The sequence below is a fragment of the Hippocampus bargibanti genome, linkage group LG01 (assembly GCF_051943395.1).
Source record: "Hippocampus bargibanti isolate YZ-2025 linkage group LG01, ASM5194339v1, whole genome shotgun sequence".
NCBI lineage: Eukaryota > Metazoa > Chordata > Actinopteri > Syngnathiformes > Syngnathidae > Hippocampus > Hippocampus bargibanti.
The window spans coordinates 6,881,100-6,906,660 of NC_142734.1; the positions used below are offsets into that span (position 1 = coordinate 6,881,100).

General features: G+C 44.4%; 1 protein-coding gene across 5 annotated transcripts in view; it reads right to left on the minus strand.

Annotated features, from left to right (window-relative positions):
- Positions 1 to 1,729: 1,729 nt before the first annotated feature.
- Positions 1,730 to 25,561, minus strand: part of rarga (retinoic acid receptor gamma a) — a 60,618-nt gene continuing 36,786 nt past the window's right edge. For 4 of the 5 annotated variants that reach the window (XM_088992821.1, XM_088992830.1, XM_088992838.1 and 1 more), the window contains 7 exons: positions 10,270 to 10,418; positions 9,485 to 9,626; positions 7,811 to 7,974; positions 7,325 to 7,501; positions 6,864 to 7,068; positions 6,592 to 6,750; positions 1,730 to 5,168 (listed from right to left, as the gene is read on the minus strand). In XM_088992821.1, the coding sequence (XP_088848947.1) occupies positions 4,792 to 5,168; positions 6,592 to 6,750; positions 6,864 to 7,068; positions 7,325 to 7,501; positions 7,811 to 7,974; positions 9,485 to 9,626; positions 10,270 to 10,418 (1,373 nt within the window). In that variant the 3' untranslated portion in view covers positions 1,730 to 4,791. Of the gene's footprint in view, positions 5,169 to 6,591; positions 6,751 to 6,863; positions 7,069 to 7,324; positions 7,502 to 7,810; positions 7,975 to 9,484; positions 9,627 to 10,269; positions 10,419 to 24,410; positions 24,936 to 25,561 lie in introns of those variants that run through there. The other variant, XM_088992814.1, reaches the window with a different exon arrangement.

Genomic DNA, 25,561 nt, shown 5'->3' on the forward strand with positions numbered 1-25,561 from the left:
CAGGTGTGTCACCGTCATCAGTGATGTGTCACAGACAAATAAATCACTCATGGAAGAGCACACCTTGCAGCCGAGTTTCCCGTCCTTATCATCGATCATGGGAAAGGCTTCCTTCTTTCTCTTCCACGTCTTCACTCCAAATCGCAAACGGTGAGTTATGGAGCTCCCTGACACCTCTGTGCTAGCATCACAATGGCTAGCATTAGTTGATGAAGTGACTTCGGTGTTGGCCCTGACTGGTTGCTCAACTTTCTCACACAAAGTCTCTGAATTGGGTGTCTGGATACTGGAGGTGTCTTTCTCTTTACGAAAATACAAATCCATGTTTTTTCTGCTTTTTTTTTTTCACAGAAAGACTTATCCTGTGACTGTAAAGTGACCTTGAGAGTTTTGAAAGGCGCCTATTAATGAAATGTATTATTATTTTTATTATTATTATTATTATTCACGCACACAGACACAAAATTGGATTGGTTTCAGGGCTGGATGTTTACGTGACGGACATCTACAGTAGGTGTTCATTTATTTTACGAGTGTTAGAGTGTCTGCATTTTATACTTCCCCGTTCAGTGTTTGACTTAAACATACATTCCATGCAAATTATAGCACTGAAGCAACCTACGAACAAATTCACCTTACAAACGACCGCTCGGAACCTATCTCGTTCGTAAGGTGGGGAGCGTCAGACGTCAGAAAAACTTATTATAGCATCTAAAATACCCAAAACACGCAGGCTGATATTTTTAGTCAAGTGAAAAACACCAATAAAAATGACTTAAAGTGTCCAATAACTACTTCAAATTGAAGCCGGAAATGGCCAGTTTCAGAAAGTCCCGCCCCCTTGTTCGTGACATCACGCCAATACGCCTTGCCTTGCTCGAGAATCAAAACAATGGCTTCAGATGCACAGGAGATGCTTTCTTGTTACTCATCCAGTAATGAATATGATTCAAATAGCTCTGAAGAGGAAAGCATAAATGTTTGCAATTGATTAAAGAAGTCCTTCCGTGTCATTTTGAGGCATCTGGACTGAAATGTAACGTCCCAGAAAATGCACAAAATGGCGCCCAAGCTCCATTGGAAATGGGCTGATTTGTCTGCTGGGAATTTGTGTCAGCTTGTATCAAATAGTAGTCTTGGTGCAACACACAACGATTCACCATCGCGTTATTTATGTTTTCCTTCTAATTTCGCCATCAACGCGGATCAACGCGAAGTTTTCAGACCAAACAAAGTACCCAAAATGCATTGTGTGTCGCTTTCTCGGTCAGTGACAATCGCCAACTCAAAAACAAGACTCGTTTCCACAGGCTGATAATTTCCTTATATGGAGCTTGGTCGCCTTCTTCTGGCTCTTTTTGGTGCAACATGACGTTTTCAGACCAAACAAGCACAGCAAAATGCATTAACATGATGGAAGGACTGCTACAATGTGTCCTTTTTTTTTTCGGTCAGGGGCGTTCCTTCAGTGACGTCACGTACGGACTTGTCACCAACTCAAAAACAATACTTCCGGAATATTCAGCGAGTCTTAAAACGTAAACTATAGCTATATGCGGCGGAATCTTTGTAAAATACGCTCAGTAGAAGTCATTTGAAGCCATTTTACAAATTCTTGATACAACTTGTCCGGAGACATCGGTTGTCCTTTAAAGGAAATTGAACAATACCAAAACCTTCTGGGATCAATCCAATTGCAACTAGGAAGATGAAAAAAGGTGTCCGTAAATCTCACAAAAGTAGTTTATTGTGCCTCTTACTGTTTATATGGCTTTTCTTTGTATAACAAGAGTTAACATAAACAATGGATACACAACACATTGGCCATGTTGAAAAAGTCAAACGATGAAAACAGCATCACCTTAAAAGTTCTGCCTGCATCAACATTGCATTACCATGGTAACAGCCCAGCAGAAAGTCATCACACAAAGACACTTGAGTGTGTGAGAGCACCGTAACAGCGGACATCCGATGGCTGAAAACACGCGCACGCGCAGCTCGCCCAAAGTCAATCAACACTCTGCTACATTTGGAGTGAAATTGAAAGTCAAGTTTTATATTGGTGAACGGTTCAAATTGGTCAAATGCAAGCCATTTTAATTGAATCGTTATGATTTATGATTTTTTTTTCCCATTATTTTTTTATTTTTATCATAGTTGGGCACTATGTGAGTGTGCCCTGCCGCTCTTAACCCATTTACGCCGAGTGTGTTCATATGAACACAGATAAATTCATTTTCATATGCATAGATGTTGTTTCTTGCCACATTAATTATTGTTAATTATATACTCGATTTGATCCTATTTGATACTGTTTTAATGTATTTTGAATTTTTTGAAATTAATTTATCTGTGTTAATATGAACACGCTCTGCGTAAATGGGTTAACTCATTCACTGCTATTCACGAATTTATTCGGGAATTGAAAATGACAGAGCACCATTCCCAAATTTGTTCGGGTTTTGTTTTGTCTTGCTTTGGTGCCGATAAAGCGCTGGCCAGAACTCTGACAGTGATTTTTTTTTTTCTTTCCACGAGGGCAGCATTTCCCTTTTTTCCATATTAGCGATTTGTTCCAGCTTCAGCTGTTGTTAAAGCACTACATAAACCAATATGTATGTATTGCATTGTATTTTGGACAGCCACCCTCATTTCAAGCTCATATAACTCCAGACCCATAATATTTAAGAATTAACTCTTTTTTTTTTCAGATGAAGGAAGAGAGTCTGAGGTTTCTTATGCTGGATTGAATGTTTATGTAGTCCTAAAACTCAATATTCTGTAGTTCCTGGAATTTGAGTGACAATGATTAAAAACCCTGGCACTGGAGTGGATACACATTTGCACATGTCTGGCAGTGAATGAGTTAATAGTGTCACAGTGGCTGATGGTATCTAAAGAGAGATTGTATTTTTCTTTTTAGAGGTTATTGGTATTAAAAAAATGGAGAATCGCAGATCCACATTTGACATGGGTCAAAAAATAAAGGATGTAAATGTTTGAAAAATTCTGAATACCAAAATCATCCCTTTCTTAAGTCATTTCATTTCCAGTATATGCATTAAGCAAACAACTGTTCACACAAACTCAAAATGCGGCTTAGGTCTGAATGATTTTGGGCATAACTGTTCTCACGCGCACACACACACACACACACACGCGCACACACACACACACACACACACACACACGCACACACACACACACACACACACACACACACACACACACACACACACACACACACACAGCTGAAAATGGGGAGACCTGCCCACATTCATTTTATGGGCCCTCCCATTATATTGCTTTTAAGAGAAGAAGAAAAAAGTAAAATTATGTTCAGTAAAACTCAGCTGCTTTTCCCACCACTGATTGCCAAACAAGACATTTTGGCAACATAGAAATATATAAAAATGATACATAAGAACACATAGTCCTACACATTTAAAGAGAGAAGTGAGGGTATACCACAAGAAATGATAATATAATGATGCCTTTTTTGGGGATGAGAAGGCAGCGTGTTGCATGGATGACGGCCAAAGTGGACATTGGCCGAGGATGATGTCGCAAATCACGATGGGAACCGCGCTACCTGCTCAGACTTTGATGTCACCTTCTATGTACACGCCAAAAGGGGTCGAATGAATGAAAACGGGGTCAAGAAGAAACACGTAAATATTGCCTGTTCCTAGTGCCTGCAAGCAGCTAGTGTTTGGTCCTCACCGAAAAGCCCTGAGTCTTATTCCAAAATATCTTCCGGAAGAATGTTCCTGCTTTCCACTTGCATATGTGTGTTCCATTGCTGTGCTGATGTGTTTCTTCTTCTTCTGTTTGTTTCTCCCGCCCTCCATCGCTCAAAGCTCCGAGGTTCATAATAGTATTGCCGGCTGAACATGCCGATGTGTTTTGTCTTGTACAAAAGTGCTACATGTAAGATTAGGTGTAAATCCGCAACAACTGAAAGAGGAGCGTGGGTACGAATAATGGCCGGAGTACCTGCCAATACTCAAACCACCCTCCTCCCACCTCCGAAAAAAAATATCAGAACTTTTCCTAACTTTGGCACAACACTGAATTCAATCGTGGACCCCAGCACAAGAAATTGCTGCAGTCGTGACGACTCACTGCATGGTGTCACCGGGTTGATGAACACTGTCAACCACAGTGAGTGCCTTTCACAATGGCGCCAAAAAATATATATGTATAAAAATAAAAATAGAAATAAAAAAGGAAAACTTGCTGAACGAAGATCCAGCCTGCAATTTGCTTTCCCTCTAAATAGCCTCTCAGGAAAGCTATTCAGAATAAGGAGTCACACAGTCGCAAACAAATATGGACACAAATTGAGGAAGCAAGAACCACGAAAGCAAAAGTTAACATAATGTAATTTGGTTTTGTCTTGTCCACGTGTTCGTTTTGAGAAATATGCTTTGTCCTCGGAAGATTGGAAGAGTGGAGGCATGAGAGCTTTGCTTCTTCTTGTCATGTAACATCGCCTTTGGCCTTGAACGGTGTTTGTGTGTGTGTGTGTGTGTGTGTGTATGTGTGTATATATATGTTTTACTGTCATCCCTCCTTTGCTTGATGTGTCTGGACTTCATTTGTCATAGTTGCTGTGGGCCGAGGTTTAATGCTTCTGAACTCATAAGGCTGCACTGGAGGACACCAAGATGTTTTGAGAAGGCCGGCGTTTTATTGAGGCGAGAGATGAAGTTGATCTGTGTGTGTGTGCGTGTGTGTGTATGTTTATGTGGGCATCATCAATCAGTGCATGTGTATGAAATGGGTTATTCACTGTGCCCTCCCTACAAGGCCTTTCCTGTTGCCATCTAAATCGACGGCATTCAAAACCCCCCACTGCTCGCCATCGCTGTCCGAGCCTCTGTCTCTCTCTTCGTCACCCACGTCATCGTCGTCGTCCTCCTCCTCATCCTCAGGTGACGGCTCGCTGCCGTTCTCTGCGGCCCAGCTGTCGTCCTCGTCTTCGGCCTCCTGCTTCACCACCAGGGTTGAGGGCAGAGGTGGTTGCGGGGGGAGAGGCGGCGGCGGCGGGCTGTCGTTGCGTTCCGTTTGGTCCTCGAATGCTTCTGGGTTCTCCAGCATCTCCCTGATCAGAGGAGGCATCGGGCCTGGGATTTCCATCTTGAGAGTGATGGCTCTCTCTGCGCCTAAAAAAAATGCTGGTGTTATTTCATGGCATGTCATGATTTAACAAGGGGAAGCTTTATTGTATAATATATAGGTGTGTTCATCTTTGAAATGATAAACCTTGATCTTACTTCTCTGCTGCTCATGCTTTGATGAATTTCTATTCGCAAATTTAAATAAGTGTCCATCACACTGATTCATTATCAAGGAGATGACTGGCCTTAATTAACTACACACAATCTGCGGCTAGCTCATGCACGGATTCGAGCGCTGATAGACAATCGGGGTGACCAGTTGTGCTGGGCAGTATTAGAGTGTGTTTATTTCAAGACTGTGGTTGACGTCTGTGTAGGCTCTCAGTCTTACAGGGGTGGTCCATTGATGAAAAGGTTTCTTCAGCCGTCATCTGTACTTCTTTGAAGGTGTCGGACGTTTCGCTCCTCATCCGAAGAGCTTCGTCAACGAACTGAAGTTGTGCTGGTAACTGTGATTTATATATCCCCAATGGACAGAGGTGGCGGTGCCTGACCTATGCTCTGTAAGGTACCTGCTCTAAGGCTGGGTGAGCAGTACACTACTCCCTGAAACTAATCTGATTCCTTCTGAGGTTATATCAGAGGTAATGGGGCAATCAGAACCAGAACCTTCAAAGACGTACAGATGACGGCTGAAAAAACCTTTTCATCAACTGTGGTTGACGATGTGATCACTGCTGACTTCTTGGACACATCATTTGCTTACAGCAGAGTGAAGCTTTATGACTTTGATTCATGATGACTCTAAGAATTGAATCTTCTTTATTTGAGACAGATTGTTTCTAACGTGTATTAAGATCAATTGGATAGTTATTCTTGGAATATGCAGTTGGGTGGCCCAGTCGTCGACTGGTTAGCACATTGACTTCACAGTGCTAAGGTTGTGGGTTGAATCCCCAGTCCGGCCTCCCTATGTGGAATTTGCATTTGTGCCTGGTTTTTTTCCGGGTCCTCCAGTTCCCTCCCACATTCCAAAAAATGCACGGCAAGCTGATTGAACACTCTAAATTATCCCTAGTTGTGAGTGTGAGCGCAAATGGTTGTGTGCTTGAGATGTATGGCTGTGAGCTCTGCGATTGTCTGACAATAGGTTCAAGGTGTCCCCCGTCTACACCCCAAAGATAGGCAGTAGAAGCTGGAATAGGCTCCAGCAGCCTTCAAAATCATTTATAGTGAAAGCAGTTAAGATAATGGCTGGATGGATGGAATTATGAAGTTCATATGAGTAACCTGTGGCTGAAGGGGTCTCAGAAACGAGCATCCATGTAAAATTGGCAGAAAAGTATTTCATATGGGACACATTCTTCTAATTTTGTTTTTCTTATTATTTTTGTGATTATTATTTGAACGTATTATCATCGTCACAAAAGACCATGTATCCGACCAAATAAATACAAGTAGTCTTTACCCTTGGTGCTGATGCCCCTGAGGTCTGTAATCTTCATGAGCATGCGTGGGAACATATGAGGCTTGTTGGGGCGACGGCGGCGGGCATAAATCTTTAAAGCCTCAAGTAGAGGCTCTTGCAGCTTATCCACTTTCTGGGGCTCCTCCAAATCCATACGATCTGGTGAAGAATGTAGAGAGCACACCTGAAGCTATTGACTTTATCAAGTAAAGAAAGTATAGGATGTGCAATAATCTTTGTGTTCAGGCAGTGCCGATTGCAAATCGCAGTACCTCCACAAATGAGACAGATGGCGCTGAGCAGGCCGGTTTCGGTGTCGTCCATCTCCAGAGGTAAAAGCTGGCCGGCAAAGGCAAACACCAGGTCGGTCAGCGGTCCAAAACCAGCGTTGTGCATTTGAGTCCGGTTCAGAGTCAGGCCATCAGAGAAGGTCATTGTGTCCTGCTCTGGAGTGTAGCGTGTGCAAATCCTCAGCATCTGTTTGGAGGAGGAGAGGAGAAGTGTGCAACATGTATGCTATTATTTTTTGCTCGCAACAATATATTGCCGGAAGGAAAAGACTGTCACATTATTAGTGCCTAACTGATTTCAAAACTAAGCAATACCCTGCAAGGTCAATGCAGAATAGGCACATGATCTTGAATTACCTTTTATATCCACCAGGTGCCAGTATTTCTTCAAAACAGAACTAGCTTTTTCCCATTTGCATTTTTACCCGGGCTCATGCACTTACCAGAATATCCAGGCAGGCAGATTTAAGAAGTGTGATCTGGTCAGCGATGGTGAGGCTGGTAAAACCCGGCAACCGTTTGGCGAACTCCACAATTTTAATGATGCATTTGGTAGAGAGCTCGCTGAACTTGTCCCACAGACCCAGATCAAGTTGGACACGGTGGTCAGAGCTGGAGTTCTGAACACACAATAGCACAGATGAATCAGTGTCCTGCCTGCGGAGGCGGTGGGCAACTTGGTTTGCATCGAGCTTTCAAAACTCATTTACATTTTACATCCATCAAAGTGGAGAAATCTATTTACATGTTGCATCAATCATCGAGAGGCCTCACAGAGGATTAAATAGGGAACTGAATTAGTTAGGGCACCAGCACTTTGGGAAAAGCTTTGCATTTAAATGCAAACTGTCAGTGACGCGCAAGCGTTATGTAATGGAAGTGAAAAAAAAACGGTCGAGGTCACACATTTATGTGTGTGCGCAACTTACAGTGGTGTATTTGCCCAGTTGGCAAAGTGACGGGAAAGTTTCTTGATGAGCTTTGCTGACTTTATTGACCAGCTCCTCAAGCTCTCCGCTGAGTTCGTAGCTCTCTGGGAGCACCACCTCTTCTTTCACGTCCTTTTTCTTCTTGTTTCTGTCATTGCGTACCGCTAAATGAAGTAAAAGGGGGAAGGGGAGTGTTGGGTGGTAACACAAAAAGACAACCATTTTGCTCGTGCAAGCAGCAAACAGATGGTTCACTTGTGATCACATGTGACAAAACTCATGCTCTGTGTTTTTTTTATTACTTTTTTTTCCAGCAGCGTCACGACTATGGAAACCAGAAGGAACTAAGAACCGAGGTTGCCCTTAACAGTCTTAACATATTTCCTTTAGCACAGCTTGGACATTGGCTATCTCCATTTTATCGCCACTCTTTCCCTTGTCCATCTCTCTATCAGTTTGATAGGCCAGTCTTCTTTCTCCCTCCTCTCCCTCCTCCCATTCTTTCCTTCCTCTCAGGATATCCAGTAATAGCAGAGGCACAATGTGATCCCGGTCTTAACGTACATCCCACACAAACCATTACACCCACGTGTATGTCCCGGGGGCTTTGCGCAGGGCGCCAAACTGATGTTTACGCCCGGACGGCCACCCGACTTCTGGAAATGGCAGAAGTGGGCGTATTTCTTTGAGCAAATGGTGTGAAGTCTGCCATCACACCAGCCTGGGTGGGCTGAAGTAAAGGAAAGTAATTGCGAGAGTAATATTGAAAATCTGTTATATGACCTGTTGATGAAAAGGTTTCTTCAGCCGTCATCTGTACTTCTTTGTACTTTCAAAGAAGTACAGATGACGGCTGAAGTACTTCTTTGTACTTTCAAAGAAGTACAGATGACGGCTGAAGAAACCTTTTCCTCAATGGACCACTCCTGTACGAGTGGAGCTTGCACAGACGTACATGAGCTGTTGTAAGTGCTGACAGTACAGACTTCTTAGGCAGATACCGTGTAGGCTTAGTCATGCTGATGAAACCAAAGCCAGGGATAGAACAATAGAGGTAAACACATTGGCTTCAGGGAGTGGTCCACTGCTCCTCCAACCCTAGGGCAGAAACTTATCAGAGCAGGGGTCCGGCACAGGGACCTATCAGAGCAGGGGATGGGCACAGGGACCTACCTGAGCAGAGGTCTGTCCATTAGGGATATAGGGCCAAGTTTACCAGCATAAACTTAGTTTAACTGACAAAGCTCTTCGGATGAGGAGCAAAACACCCGACACCTTCAAAGAAGTACAGATGACGGCTGGAAAAAACTTTACCTCAATGAACCACTCCTGTACAACTGAGAGCCTACACACACGTATCTGCTAAATAGCACAGTGTGAACAATCAGCCTTGACATTAGCAGTGAAAAACTGTTTAGAAATCAGATGCTTAACTGTCAAAATTTGTAAACCATACAAAAATGCAGATGAGAGTGATCAGACACAATGTTTGCAATGTGGAGCAGAACTCTAGCCCTGATTGAACATGTTTTTGAAATCCATCATCCTGTGCTTGAAAATAAAATACCTTAATGAGTTTTATTGAGATGCCCATCCGTCTGAAGTCAAATCGTAAACTTCAAGTGTATTCCTGAGTGAGTGAGTCAGTCAAGGAAATGGAATGGTAGCACTCACCTTCCTTGGACATGCCAACTTCAAAGCACTTTTGCAGCCTGCAGTACTGGCAGCGGTTGCGTGTGACCTTGTTGATCTGACAGTTCTTGTCTCGGTGGCAGGTGTACACCATGTTCTTCTGGATACTGCGACGGAAGAAACCCTAAAGCATGGCGAAAGAGCGAGACAAAAGGTTAGCTTATTTACTGCCAGACGATGTGAAAAAATGGGTCCGTTCCAGTGCCAAGGTTTTTGTCATTTTCACTCAAATGCAGGTCCCATAGTATATTGAGTTTTAGCACTACATAAACATTCAATGCAATGTAAGAAACCTTACTCTCTTTTTTTCATCAGAACAAAAATGTTAATTCTTAAGTTATATGGGTCTGGAGTTATCTGAGCTTGAAATAGGGGCGGCTGTACAAAAAGGCAAATTCCGCCTCCTCGTGGGAGGGAAAAACATTGCAAGAGGCTTTATCGGCGGCACCCCCCCGGCAAAACCCGAAACAAAAAAAAACCGGCAAGACCCGAAACAAATTCGGGAATGGCGCTCCAAGTCATGCTTTTCAATTCCCGAATAAATTCGGGAATGGCAGTGAGTAAGGCAAGAGAGACGTTCTCCGTGATAGTCAGGCCATCAAAAGACGTGACATTTTAATTGAGAGCAAGCCTTTCTCACGAGGCAATCTCTATTTTCAAATGTTGCAGTTTGATGCTCTTTCTTTTCATTTCCTTGGGTAATAGAAGCTAAAGTAATTTTCCAAAGAGCAGTGTCGTGTTACTGCATTGCTGCAGTGGGATCTCACCTTGCAACCCTCACAGGAGCTGACCCCATAGTGATACCCTGAGGACTTGTCCTGGCACACAAAGCAGGGCTTGTAGACACGAGGTGGGGGAGGTGGAGATGGAGAACTGGGTACCATCTCCTCTGAGCTGGTACTCTGTGTCTCCACCGCTACAGAAGAGGGAGACAAAAAAAGAGAAGAGCACGTGAGTATGTCATATGTCACATATTGATGTACATTTGTCAAGCAACTTGAGCAGTAAAAAATAAAAAAAATGGACAGTTGGATGGATGGATACATAGATATGATCGATACATATGATGTTTCAGAGATATGATTTTAACAGGTAAAAAATGACGTGTTTTCAAATATTCTTGTCAACCAAAAGGAGTAAAATAAGTCTTGTATTCTAAGTCCGGTTTTGATTCTCTAATGGGCGAATCTTGAAGTTGCTCAGTGAAAAGCACCACTCATTATGATAAACGATTATTGGCCAGAGAGATTAATTTAACTCATTCACTGCCAGCTATGTGCAAAAATGTGTCCACTTCAATGCCAGGGTTTTTGTCATTGTCACTCAAATTCTAGGACCCACAGAATATTGAGTTTTAGGTCTACATCAACATTCAATGCAGCGTAAGAAAACGTTGACTCTCTTCTTTCATCAGAAAAAGAGGTAATTTCTAAATTATATGGGTCTGGAGTTATATGAGTTTGAAATGAGGGCTGTCAAAAATACACTGCAATACATATTGGTTTATATAGCGCTTTTACAACAGCTGAAGCTGGAACAAAGTGCTAAAATGGAAAAAACGGAAATTATGCCCCCTTTTGGAAGGGAAAACATTGACAGAGGTCTGCACACCAGCATGAAAAACCAAAACCCGAGCAAATTATGTCATATTTTAAATTCCAGAATAAATTTGAGAAAGGCACTGAATGAGTTAATTTGAACAATATAAACCAGGCAAAATTTCCAGTAGCCAATTACTATTCTGAGTAATTGTGAGGACGCAGGTGACGGCTTGACAGTTTTTGTCATTGATTGACAGCTCGTCAGATAAGACAAGGTGACAAAGTGAGTCCAAACCGGCTGCTCATCATTCCACACATTGACATTGGCCCATGAGGACACACACACACACACACACACACACACACACACACACACACACACACACACACACACACACACACACACACACACACACGCACACACACACGCACACACGCACGCACGCACGCACGCACGCACACACATGCACACACACACACGCACACACACACACACACACACACACACACACACACACACACACACACACACACACACACACACACACACACACACACACACGGTGTGTACATTGAGACCACAATTTTGAGGTGTGCCATGTGACCTCAAGTCCCATACTGCAAATATAGCACGACCTTGAACTTGAGTATTTTCTACCAGTGAGTGGGACAGATACAGGGCTGATCCATGCATCTAAAATTGCCCCCCAACATGCGCTAGTGCACATACTGTAGAACCCGGTCGTCTTCACATGCGCCTCATTCAACCTTCCCCATTAGTCACCCTTCAACTTCAACACCCCCCTTCACCCCCCGCCACCTTCTGACACACCAGCCCTATTTTTCTCTTGTTTCCTGGCCCTAAATTCCACAGTGCAGCCCTGCCAGGATTTAATAGAGGCCTGGGCTCGTAAGGCGGCCTATAAAGGAGGTCCCATAGCCTGGCTGGAGGCCCCGGCCAGGCTGGCCTTCACTTTATTGGGACTCGGTCACCTTGGGCAGCTATTCACACTCACACCAGCTGTAGCTCCTTGCCCGTTAAAAAAACAGCCAATCATAAAATAAAAACCGGGAGGCCCTAAAATTCAAACTTTTACTACACCCACCTCCCCCCCAGTGCCCTCAATGGAAAGCACAGAGGGCCAGCCTAAAGTTAACCTACAAACCCCACCCCTTTCTTCCCTTCTCTCACACCCAACGCTGCAGCGAAAACCACCAGTTTGGCATTTTACAAGGGAGGAAAGACTTCAAAAGGAAGAAAGAGGGACATAAATGGGGGATTTTGATTGAAGAGAGAAAGGGGTGGAGGGTGCAGGAAGGGGGGTGACGCAGTTAATTCAAAGTCTTGCCAAAGTGACCATTCGGACAACTTGTGTGCATGGTGGCCAACGACCAGCTCATTGATGACTCTAACAGAAATATGTCAGACATTTTTCTTCGTGCCGGCTGCAGTTCCAACATCTGTTTTTCATATAATTTGACTGTTCCAATAAAATGCTTTGGAATCCACTTGTAATTTTGTCCCTAAATGCTTTATTAGCTGGAGGTAAAACATGTTTTCCATTGTTTTTCACAGTAAGCTCACGGGCAAATGTTTAAAAGCATGTGGCGTTCAAGAAGAGGAGGCGCATACTTTTCAACGTTTCACCAACTTTTGTGTTTCGGAAATAATAGCAGGAGCAACAAATGAAGCTCCTGCAGAAATGCTGACACGTCAAAAAAGGACCAACCAACCAACTCATTTGAAAGTGGCTCCTCGGAAGTTTTTGACCTCAATCCATTGGTTCCACTCAGTTCAGTCGCAGTCATTTTCACACAAGGCGCCACAGTTAACTGCGTTTACTTACAATCAATAAGGTTTTCAACATCCAACTTTGGGAAATCTTTTCATTTTTTGAAAGGTCAGGTTTTTGTGTAGTTGTACATTTCAGTCTCCTGACATTTTCTTTTGTAAATAGAATACTTTGTTTCAATTTTGCTGCTGTAGATTGACAATTTCCCCATTGCGGGACTATTAAAAGCTAAGATGATTTTGATTCTGATTCTGTTGTAAAAATGTGCCAAAACCTGAATAAAACCACCGACTTACCTATTTACAAAACCAAATATTTGGTTATACACCACAATCGGTTACCTCTTTGCAACGGACCATTGGTTGTTGTTCGCATACTCTATCCAGAATCTTGCTGTTTTAAGTATAGGAAATACTTGAACTCTATGAGGACATCAAGGTAGCTGGTGTAAGAGAAGAGGATGCACAAAACCGGGATAGATGGAGGACATTGATTCGCTGTGGCGACCACTGAAGGGAAAAGCCGAAAGGAAAAGAAGAAATACTTGAACTCTATGGGCGCTATCTGGCTTTCCAATTTACGAACAATATACGTTCTGAACAGTCGTTTGTAAGGTGAATTTGTTCGTAAGTTGCTTTAGTGCTGTATTTTGTATGGAATGTATGTTTAGGGCATATCTACGTATGTTTAAGATTTATATAAATATGTTTAAGGTTTCTATACGTAACCTGTATTGGTTTGTACTGAAAAATAAACATTGAATAAAATATATGCTTTATAAAGATATGTACATGTACAACAGGAGAGAATACTACATATGTGACTACAAAAATGTTTGTATGTACCGTTGCTCATAACTCGAATGTTCCTAAGTAGAGGAGCGTCTGTACAGAAACACACATTTGGAGGAAGGAGGAAACAGATGGTCATTTGTGTATTGAAAATCATATGCATATCACGTGTTTTGTGCGTGAGAGAACGTAAATATCAGAAATGACGTCATGTGTCAATGCATCAACATTCCAACTGGGATATTATTCCAATTGCCTTGTATGTGGGAGTCACGTGGAATCCCCCATGTTTCAAAAATTGGAATTTTAGCTTCCACCAGAAAAAAAATGGCATGTAAACGTAGAGCGTAAGAGGACCCACTTGTGAGTCCCTTTCGGCGGTCTCCTCAACAAAGCTAATCACTATTTAGAAAACAAAGCCCTGTGAGATTAGAGGCCCTCCTTATCAGCGTACCCAATGCTTAGGGTCCCGTTTGCATGACAATCCGCCTGCAGAAGCCAGCTGATGATGGACGGAAGAGATGAGAGGATGACAGAAAAAGAGGAGAGGTGGGTGGTTCCTGACGTTTTGGAAGGGGATAAAGAGGTGGGCTAGTTGACTTATCAGTAGCCACTGTTAATTTCCAGCCAGGTATCAACGTGATCATCCTTTCACACACACAAATACATCGAGATAGTACACAATCAGTGGCTACAAACGAACAAACAATCCATCTGGACCTAGCTGGACTTAACTGATTCACTGCCAGACATGTGCAGAAATGTGTCCACTACAGTGCCAGGGTGTTTGTCATTGTCACTCGAATTCCAGGATCCACATATATTAAGTTTTAGGACTACATAAACATTCAATGCAGCGTAAGAAACCTTCCATTCTCTTCTTTCATAAACAAAGTTAATTCCTAAATTATATGGGTCTGGAGTTATATGAGTTTGACATGAGGGCAGCTGTCCAAAATACAATGCAACACATACATATTGGTTTGTATAGTGCTTTAAAAATAGCTGAAGGTGGAACAAAGCGCTAACATGGAAAAAAGGGAAATGCTGCCCCCTCGAAATAAACATTGCCAGAGGTCTTGCCAAGCACTTTATCGGCACCCAAGCAAGAAAAAAACAAAACCCGAACTAACTCCGGAATGGCGCTCCATTTTTTTCCTCTATTTTTCAATTTCCGAATAAATTCGTGAATGGCAGTGAATGAGTTAAGTACTCGAGACTGGGTGGCAATGAGTGGAGTATCATTAGCCTCATTGGGCGGGAATATTAAATCACAGAAATAGCATTTTAGCAGGTCATTTATTTTAAATTATGGGTCGTGTCAGTTAATCTACTTAGGGTTGGGCATATATAACAGCAAGGGCAAAAAAGGCAGCCAGCAGGAAGAGGAATATGCGTGGACTTTCTGGTAATGCTCAAGGCGCCTGTTGTTCGCTAACTGGAACTGGGAGTGTTTCTTCTGCATGTGTGCAAAGGCGTGAATATGTGGCTCGTGCTTTGGTGTTGCAAAAGCCTTCTTTTAACTGCGCAGCATATGACAGCCTGGCAACGTAACAAGTCCTCTTTCACAATAGGCTTGCAGAGCTTGTCAACAGTACGTGACTTGTGGGTGGGAGGGAATCTTTGATGGGAGGCTGCTCCATAATTGCATCAAGCCTGGTAGGCCCGCATTGCTGTACGGCGTGAGAACAAGGTTCTGCATGGTGTGCGAGTCCTTTTCCACCCCTCATTCGATCATGTGCGCAAAGCACACTCATAGCCGACTGCGCATTTGATTTGTAAAGGGCAGACCGTTACTAGCAGTGTACCAGTGCGCGCTAGTGTTCCCCATTGAACTATCCTGTGTGTGGCGGTCTCATTATGTTCATGTTTTTGCTCTTTGTGTGACAGCAAGCGTGGGTTTGTGGGGCCTTTGTCTCCATCTTTACCTTCATTAAACAGGCTCTAAAGCTTGCGTGTTACTTACTCAATTTGCCGAGCGGTAAAAGGGTCTGAGGCAGCATGTGAGAGCGAGGCACAAAATAGGCTCTCTGTTCAAAGAGGACTGTTTTACTGACCAGGCAGAAGGGGAGCAGATTGAGCACAAGGTGGGTTGCAGTACTTGCTGGCACCTTTGCGGGTGCCCTTGGCTCGCTGCCTCGGGATACACAGGGTGGCACGGCAGCAAATCTACATCAAGACCTGGGAGTTTTTTTTTTTAAAAGAGGAAAAGAAAGTGCCACACCCTTGTCATAGTGCCACTTTCCTCTTTGTCTTTCAACCCACGTCTTCCTGCCATCCCTCTAAGGCCTCTGCTGCAAGGTGCTGCATACAACTCACTCATTTCCTTCCCCAGTTTTTCCTGAGGATCTCCGTCATTGCTCGATGTGTACCGCTTACGTTTCCCATAGCTCACATCATGCTGATGTTTCGCTGAACCTCTGTTACACTCCGTTGAGTCACCTGCAAACTTTTATGCACAAAGTCCATCAAGACTCCATTGTGTGACTTACACAAGGCTGAGACCACACACAATAAGACCTACTTACAATAGCGTAAGAAATGGTTGATAGACTGTCGTGCTGCAGTCAAAAAACTGTGAGGGAGGAAGGTATGTGAAGAGGAGGTGACAGTGAGCAGTAGATATGCCAATATATCTGCCACACAGACACATACAAGGGCATTAGCACTGGCGACAGAAGTTTGCTGATTTGTGAAAGTGTCAAAAAGATCAGCAGCCTCAAGTTTGAGGCTGCCGAGTGACAAAAACACACTCTAAGCTAGCCAGCAGTTGTAGGAAAACAAACGCGCACACACATCCATCCAGGAATTCACACCAATCTGTTAGAATCAGCAGAGAGTCATGAAATGAAAGAGGCAGACATATGAACGAACGTGTGATGCAAACATATAATCTGTGAACACATTTAGTAAAACATTTTTATGTTTACTCACAGGAGCCAGAGTGGCTGCAGAGGAAATTTCAACTTTTGAGTACGTCATGGCATACAAATATGCACGCACCTCAGATAAAAAGTGCACGCAGGCAGAGATAGGATCAAGAAATATGCTGAGGGCATATTTCGTTAGCCTAATACCGTCGTAGCCAAAATTACATTTGAGTGGACGACTGATATTGTCACAGTAAATTCAAAGCGGCTTTGGCTATTATGCGATAACGCAAACCATTTTAAAAAGTGGAATTATCCTTGAGTTCAGTCGGTGCTCTCAAAACACACTTGCTTCTTAGCAGGCACCTCATAAAGGAGCCTTTTGATATTTTCTTGGAGTCAGCCAAGCCAACATTTGGCAACAAGCTTGTCAAAGACACCCACAAGTTGGCTTCAAAGGCCAAATAATCTGTCCCCGATGAACCCTGTAAGGGATCCTAAATGTCTTTGAAAAAAAACTTGAGTGAGGAGACATTTAAATTAGAAGATAAAAACAAGGTTCAGGGAGAGGGAATGTGGTGCGCAATGTCATCAAAGGATTTTTGAGGCTGGATTTTCATGGTAAATGCAGGCGAAAGAAAACAGCCAAGTGCAGTTGTGTGGAAAATATGCGGCCTCCCGTCCCCGTGGTGAGCTCCAGCTGATTGTTCATCTGCCCACCAGAAGAGCTTTACTGCGGTGACTGGAGAGTGAACTCAAACCTGGCAACGTGGCTCAGCCTTGGGCCATTGATCATGTCAAGAACACAGCAACGAGCGACAGGCGGGCAAGGAAGCCAACAGCAAGCCGAGGAAGGCGACCGGCGCGACAAGGAGAGAAAAGAGTCATCGAGGGAAACTCGCAGCCTTTGATCCTCAGGTTGTTTCTCGTCTTTACAGACTTCCTCTCACCATCTGTAGGCAGAGCTCTCACCTGTCTGTCCCTGGCAAGGTCTCCAGAACTCATTCAATGGCTATTGCTTCCTCTTTACAACAATAGAAAGCTGCAAAAGTAGAAGTCGAAAAGCCACGGCTGCGGCCTCGCTCTGTCAGAGGAAGTGAGGGGAGAGGAGGTTAATGTAAACAACAACAGTAGTACTCACTCCCACCCATTAGGGAAGCGCTACAGACCAAAATCATCAAATGGAAGTCTTGAGTGGGACAACATAAGGCTCTGTTCCGACATGTGTTGAGGTTTTACGAAGAAGAAGCAATCCAAAAACTGGACAAGAACTTGGACAAAAACAGTGCAACCTCAAGTAACAAATAACCTTTAGACAAATGTTTCTAATTGTGCGCAAAACTTGTCAAGAAGCTTCTTCTAGTAACGTCTGTGCATGTTTTACTTGGAGAACCATCTCAGCACAAATGAGTAGGACAGACTGCGTTGTGCCTTTCGTGCTATTTCAACATTGTTGGCCGTAACTCATTGCCATACTTATGCTGTTTGTGTTTTTTTACTCTCAGTTCCACCTGTTATATGTTGACTTTCAGGGTACCATTAGTTCTGAGCACTCCCCGCCCCAAAAACCCACATAAAATTTAAGTCTGCCCCAGTATATCATAAAAAATAGCTGTTGTGGGTGCTACGGTAAAGCAGACCTGCTTCTTCAAATCACAATTGTAGCAGCAGTTGCCTCGATTTCTGATAAATGTGGCGAAAAAGGAAGTTTCCCCGCATTGTTCTTTTGTGTCCAAAAACTCCCAATTAGAAAACAGCCAGACAAAAGAAGAAAAAAACATACTCACTGAACTACTGAAAACTACTCACTGAAAGCGTAAGTAACCCCCCAGATTTTTGGGCCACACGAGTGGAAACATGGTGTTTTGATTACAATTGTATTTGCTCAGTAGCAAAATTCAGGGAGTGGCCATTTTGCCACTTACTGTTGACTGAAAATGACACCGCAGTCCCACCTCAAAGCCTTTACAGTTATGAACAAAAAATTATCGATTAGGAATCGAGCCTTCTCCTCAAAATTCCCACAAGTAAACGTGAAAATTGAGGAAAAAAATATTTTTCTCCATCCACTTAGCTGTCTCCCAATAGTTTTTCCAGACAGAGCAGGGCTAGCAATCCAGCTTTGAGCATAATACCTCCGAAAGCTTTCAGTCAAGCCAAGCTGAGGAGGAAGAATGACTAACAAGAGTGAGTGAGCGACCAAAAAAACGATTGTGGCTTCGCGTCACTCTGGTAAAGTCTGAAACTGAAGTAACGGGTAGCAACCTACCTGAAACCTGCCAAGAGGCTTACAGACAACTGTGTGAGTTATTCTGAGAATTTGTTGCTGTTAAGAGTTTTCAGGCAACAGATTGCGCCTCTTTGCGCTTCAGTGAAAATTGTTTTGTTTTTCTTTTTTTTCTGTCATGATTAAGCATTTTGTCACAAAGAAAAGGACATTTAGCGTCCTGTGTTCAGTGTCGATACAGGCCTGGGTTGTGCTAGTGTAAGAGCAACCTCCAGGTGTAAAGAAAAAGCACTACACATTCTGAGAACTTTGCCCATGAGAGTATACCTTGCAATCCTTCTGCATTTTTGGAAGAAACCATAAATCATCACAGCAGCGCCTTGCTGCTTTGCTGGATGACTTCCTGTCTGTCAGTATAGCTGGCTTCTTCCCTTCGTGTTTTTTGGCATCCATGCTTACACTTTGGAACTGGAGTTGACACATCCTGGCTTACAGACACCAGGACTACAGTAAAGATAAGGTGTCTGTAGCCAGAGAGTGGCTTACCCTACTCCTGAATGTGCCGTGTGTGCATAATGGGAATGTTTTTCTTGTGTAAGATATGCTCCTGGGCTCCACGGAAGACTCAGACTCCTGGTTTATGTCAGCTTCTGCCGAGATATTCGGATCGATGCTGTCCAGTGGCTTAAATGTGTTCATCCATGCGCAAAATGTGCATAGGGGACTTGGTTTCAGAAAGCAGCAGTGAAAGGAAAGGAAATATAATCACTGTGGCGGGGAAGACATTGTGTCCAAAGTAAATAAATACAAATCGGATTATAACAGAACCAGAGACTAGAATAAACATGAACATTTCCACATCTGTACACAAGGCTATTCGGAGAGTTCACAGTGAGGCAAAAAAATGTGTGGTGGTATGGCGATAGGTTAGGGAGAAATGTGTTGACTGAACTGCTGTAAGATGTGAACATGTTTTGAGCTTTGAGCAGAAACACTCAACAGTTTTTCCTTAGGGTTCCCATTCACATTCAATAGATTAAAATACATTTCACGTCTTTGCCCTCGCTGACCATATAATGAGACAAAAAAAGGTCTCAAGGAAGTTGCAGAATCTGTCTTGTGGCTTTCTCCTGCAACATCCACCCGTGAACCTCAATATAAGTTGTCAACAGCCCAAACACAGGTCAGTCACACAGGAAGAAAGCACCAGCCTCGTCTGGCTTGAGAGTCCAGTCTTGACCGCGGCTTCCCATCACAGTCAGACCCCTAGAAATGCTGGAGCCAAGCTGTCCGTCAATAACATGGTGATAACAGGGCTGCTCTCTTCACACATGACTCAGAAGTGACATGCGCATGCTCCTGTATACACTGTACACACCCATCAAAATGTTGTGGGCTCACCGTTAGAGCTGTGCATACAAATGCACAATCGTGCACACACACACACACACACACACACACACACACACACACACACACACACACACACACACACACACACACACACACACACACACACACACACACACACACACACACACACACACACACACACACACACACACACACACACACACACACACGCAAGAAGGCTGCCAATTGCCCACGCCTAAGAGCGAGGGACTCTGTTCTCAGTCAACAGCAACAATAGCAGCAGCAAAGTACGAAGTATGCAAAAGTCCACATTTTGCACTCCCCAGGGCTGTTGTCGTGGATTCCTCAGTTTCATGTTGTGGCTCTGATTTTTCCGAATGGGATTCTCCTTATTTATTTGGTTGTAGCCAAGTGCTCTGTGTGAAATACCGCAGAGATTTTAATGAGATGGACCGGAAGGTATTGAGACATATTCAGTCTCTGCGTTGGTTGATGAGATTTATTTACAGCCATGTGCGTATCGCTGCAGAGGAGGGCTATAAACTGCCATTAGCGGCCACGCCAGATTCCAACACGGGGTTGTGGAATCCAGCCTGGCACATGGACTTTCCCCGGATTGGATGCGACAGTTTGGGTACCCAAACAGGCACGTAAACACTGTAGTCATTGACATACAGAAGTTTGCATATAGATTCCACACCGCCTGTAAGTTATCTAGAAACAGAATGGCCCGTCAGCGAGGCCTTGCAGAGAAAGCAAGAAGCAATCGGAAAGACGGTATCTGTTTATTTATAGGCAGTGGTGTTTATTTGTCTGTTGGTGGGATACAGCAACACAACTGACAACATATTGGAAGATTGCCATTTTCCACCACTGCAAACGCCAATACTAACGGCGCTTTCACAGACTGGTAGAGGAAGATGTAGGGACAGGGCTTCTACTTTGTTCCTTCATAAAAAAAAGAATTGTGAAAAGGTTGGCGAGTGTGTAGACAGTAGACCTTGGTTTCTATTTTGATGTCACATGACAAATATGGAATGGGGTATGGTATGGGTATAAAATCTCCGTCTCGAAGCGGTTTGATCAGAAACACCTATTTATGTACACAGTCAAAACAGCAGCATGCTAAATAAAATTTGTGCTGGCGCCAATCCAGTGGGGTGTCAAATTACAGAATAATGAGGGTTCGGGCCTTGGAACATGTCACTCTGAATGACACTGAAGTTGTGGGAATGCTTTGGTCGACATAGCGTGTGTGCTTTGTTGGAGCATAATAGTTTGCTGAAACAAGTGAGGGTCCGCCTCTCTCATATCCATTGCCACCCGCTGACCTTGGAGCAGCTGACTACTTAACCCTTTTAACTTTAGCACATTCATTGTACATTATCTTGAAGGGATCAAGGGGGTTTATGTATATAGCAGCATGGACAAGTAGTCATTAGAAGCGCAAGCTTTGCAGCACAAGTCTCCTGCATGCTCTCCCCCTGCCAGACACCCCCAGCCAGCGACACCCCCACGGGAAAGATAGCACTATCTTTCCTGCGTCCAGGCCTCGCAGGCATTCTAATCTTTTAATTGAATCTTTTGTCATTAGAATGAAATAACTGTGGACTTTAACCACGGGGGAAAGGATCAGGCCAGAATGCAGTGGTGGTCAGAATTACAGTAATTGCAGATTCTTTTTAAACTTAAAGGCATTTCATTCACCTTGGGTCTGAGAGAAACATTCAGAGTAAACAATGAAGTGTGTGTGAGTGTGTGTTTGTACAATGACACAATTGGTTACGTTGACAGACATGACAGACAGTTTCTTGAGCGTGGCGCTTGCAAGTGTCAATCTTCAGAATCATATAAATGTTGTGGAAAACCGAGATCGGGGAATTTGTTTTGGTGGAAGAGAAACACTTCCCCCTCTTGTGACCCTGGAGAACCGCTCGGCGTAATTGCCTCATTCTTCTAAGCAAATGAACATTGACTGAGAGACGATTGGTCTACTCGGGCTCCCTCAAATGGCTTCTCTGGCAGTTGACTAATTCAGTTCTCATTGACGTAGGACTAAATCAGTGTCCATTATCTTTACATGTAAGGCAGCTCAGATGTTGCAGAAGCCCCGTGGCACTTAAGGGCATTATCCGAGTCAAGCTGGTTGAAAGGGTCCCATTTTCAGGCAGCTGACAAGGCTGCCACACATGGAGCAGAACCGACATTGGCCAGGGCGCAGCCCCTGACTAACCTCTGACATTGAGGTCTCTTTCTGCTGAACAAAAAAACAGGAAAACTGACCACACACTTTTAAATCCTCCGATTGTTCCTGGTCTCACAGCCCCAGTAGTGACACTTATCAACGCCAGATTTACCACCAACACAATCATGTGCACTCATGCCGCTGCAAGATGTAGGGGGGATTAACGTTTTCATGGCACGTTGCGCATTTCGTGTCATCTCAAACAAAAAAAATGACGTGCTTCAGTGAACTTTTTTTCTCATTATTTCCTTGAGTCAAACGACGCTCGTGTTGGACTGCGAATGAACGGTGCAACACTTTCCAATCGTGGTTATTTTGATTTGCGGTATATGATGAACCAGGCGGGTTTTTGTGTGGTGCAGCTGGAGCGTCTAATGAGATATCTGCCTCAAACATCAATTCATCAGCCTCACTGATGAGGACAATGAGGAGCAACTGCTTCGGCAAAGAGAGGCATTATGGCTCCTCGTGTAGAGATGGGGCAGCCGTGTTTACAAAGGTTATTGGGCTTGAAACAATACACCACAGCAGCCTCCACTTTACCCTGCGCTGCTCGACTCCACTCCCTTTCCCTCAGGGCAGGTTCTCAGGATTCTTTTTTATTTAACTTCTCTGATTTTCTACAACAAAGCATGACAAAAAATGAACCTACAGAGTCTGAATTTGGAATTACTGAATTCGAAAGGGGGATGGTCAAAAAGAGTTATAGACACCCGATTGATTCAAAAAACAAATTTCATATCGGTATCATCAGGACTCCCCTCACTCAGCAGTGCAGGCCATGCTGGCTGGAGTCTCCCCCCCCCCCGGCCTCTGCCTCCACTGACAGGGCATCTGTCTTCATTAAAGCTGAGCCAATGTGCATGACAGCCACTGAAACGCTGGTGTCTTCACGATTAATGAAGACAGATGACCCAATACAACAACCCAACAACCCTAGGCAGTGAAAAGGAACAAAAAGCAGGAGAAGGGTCAAACAGAAATAAATGAAAAATGATCACAGGCCAATTATGTTTACCCGACTGTCTCATCTCTTAAGATTTGTTTCCTCCATCCCATCTCGCTTCTTGCTTCCTTCACATTTCTCCCACCATAGCATGCAGACATACACGAACGCTCACTCATTTTTCTAACCTGCCGTGCTCTCAAACACGGCAACAGCGGGCTTCTGGAAGTGCGTGCAAACGGGTCATCATTTTGTCTGGCCGCAGTGAGGCGAGTTGTTCCTTTTGGAGGTGCGAGATGAGACGAAGGGGAGGAAAAAAAACTCCCCACGCGCATTCGCATTTCTGATTTATTCATTCATTTGCCTGTTCAATAATTAATCTACTTATTAATTCATGGATTCATGTCAGACTCTGGAGGAATATCATTATCCATCTAGTATCCAAAAGCATAAACAAACCTTCGACCTTTGGATGCTGCGGGAGCCTACGTTCAACTGTTATCATCTGTTATATTGAGCAGGCTCCATTTGTCATTAACATTTCATGAGAACCACAGGAGAACTCTTCTTTCTGATGTCAAGACCACAAAATGAAATGTGGATTCAGGCCAGTCAAGCACGCAAAGACACACACACACGCACACACACGCACACACACACACACACACACACACACACGCACACACGCTCACACACACACACACACACACACACACACACACACACACACACACACACACACACACACACACACGCACACGCACACACACACACACACACACACACACACACACACACACACACACACACAGCATATCATATCATAGCACACAGTTTCTCTCAGATGGCTGAGCAGCTCTAACCAGCTGTGGGCTGAGGGGTGTGGGAAGCAGAGGAGAGGAGACTGTCTGTCCCAGTCCCAGTCTCTTCCTGTGTTGCTCAGTAGCCCCTGACAGCACCCCCCTTGGCTGAGCCCTGAGGGGTAAACAAGCCAGCGACTAAGTGTGTCTGTGTGTGTGTGTGTATCTCTGTGTGTGTGTGTATCTGTGTGTGCGTTCCATTTGACAAAGACACAGTAAGCTGTTGTGTCATGTGAGAAAGCCAGACAGGATGCCACTTACACTGAACGCTGGCACTGCCTGTCCAGGCGAAGGGGTCCAGCCCAGCGAAGAAGGGGCTCGCCTTGCGTAGCATGCATGTGCCGCGGCTGGTGACATCATAGAGCTGGCGGGGGCCCATTCCCAACGCCTCCATGCAGTCGAACATGGCACCCCCCCCAAACTCAGGAAAAATCTCTCTACAATCACTCAGTCTCGTCTGCACCGCTTGCATCAACGACTGCAACAAACTGCAGCAACAGCTAGCTGGAAATGCCGCCGCTCCGTTCCTCGCTTGTCTACCTTCGCCTTGAGTTCCAGCCCCTCTTCCGCTCTCAGCTGGAATGCAGATCTGGTCCCTGGCTGACTGAGTGGCAATGGGCTGGGCTGACGTGGGCTGGCCTGGGCTAGGCTGAGCGTGACTCTAGTCTCTCCCCCTGCCTGTCCTTCCTGAGCTGCTCCGCGTCTGCTGTAACAGACCTAAATAACAACCTCTCGCAGCTCTGCCAGACCCAGACACTGCGGAGTGAACCAACTGCCTCTGCGTGACGCTCACTGAGGGGGGAGGAGAGAGAGATAGAATGCCAGAGAGAGTGGGGAGGGCTTGGGAGGAGGATCGGGGCCAGGCCAGCAGAACCTGCACGGGAGGCTGATCTGGTTAAAGGACAAAACTTTATTCCCATTCTTTTTGTCTTTTTTTTCTGTTTGGTCAGTCACTTTTGTGCCTTAGATTTCAACCACAAACACATCCTCCTCCCCCCATTCTTCCCGCCGCGCTTCATTCAAACCTGGGCCCCGTCCTGTCTTCATCGCACCTCCCCCAGTTCGCCTTGCAGTAAATATGAGCTCCCTCCACTCCCTCCTCTGAGCCCCCGTCTCTAATCATAACCATATTAAACTGCAGCCACAAGCACGGTGTGTATGTGAGTGTGCTAGAAAGAGAGAGCAAAGGTGGGGAGAAAGAACACTGTGCTGAGGTTGAACCCATAAACCAGATGCCAAGGTAAGTCCCTCTTGGAGAACAGAGAATGGGTAGGTTTTACTCTGGAAGTGTTTTAAGTGACGAATGAGACTTGCCTTGCTCAATCCCCACAGTGCATTTACACAGACGAATAGCGCTGACACACAAACGCCCCGTGTGCTGGACACACTTGTCACTGGTTCACTTGACCCTG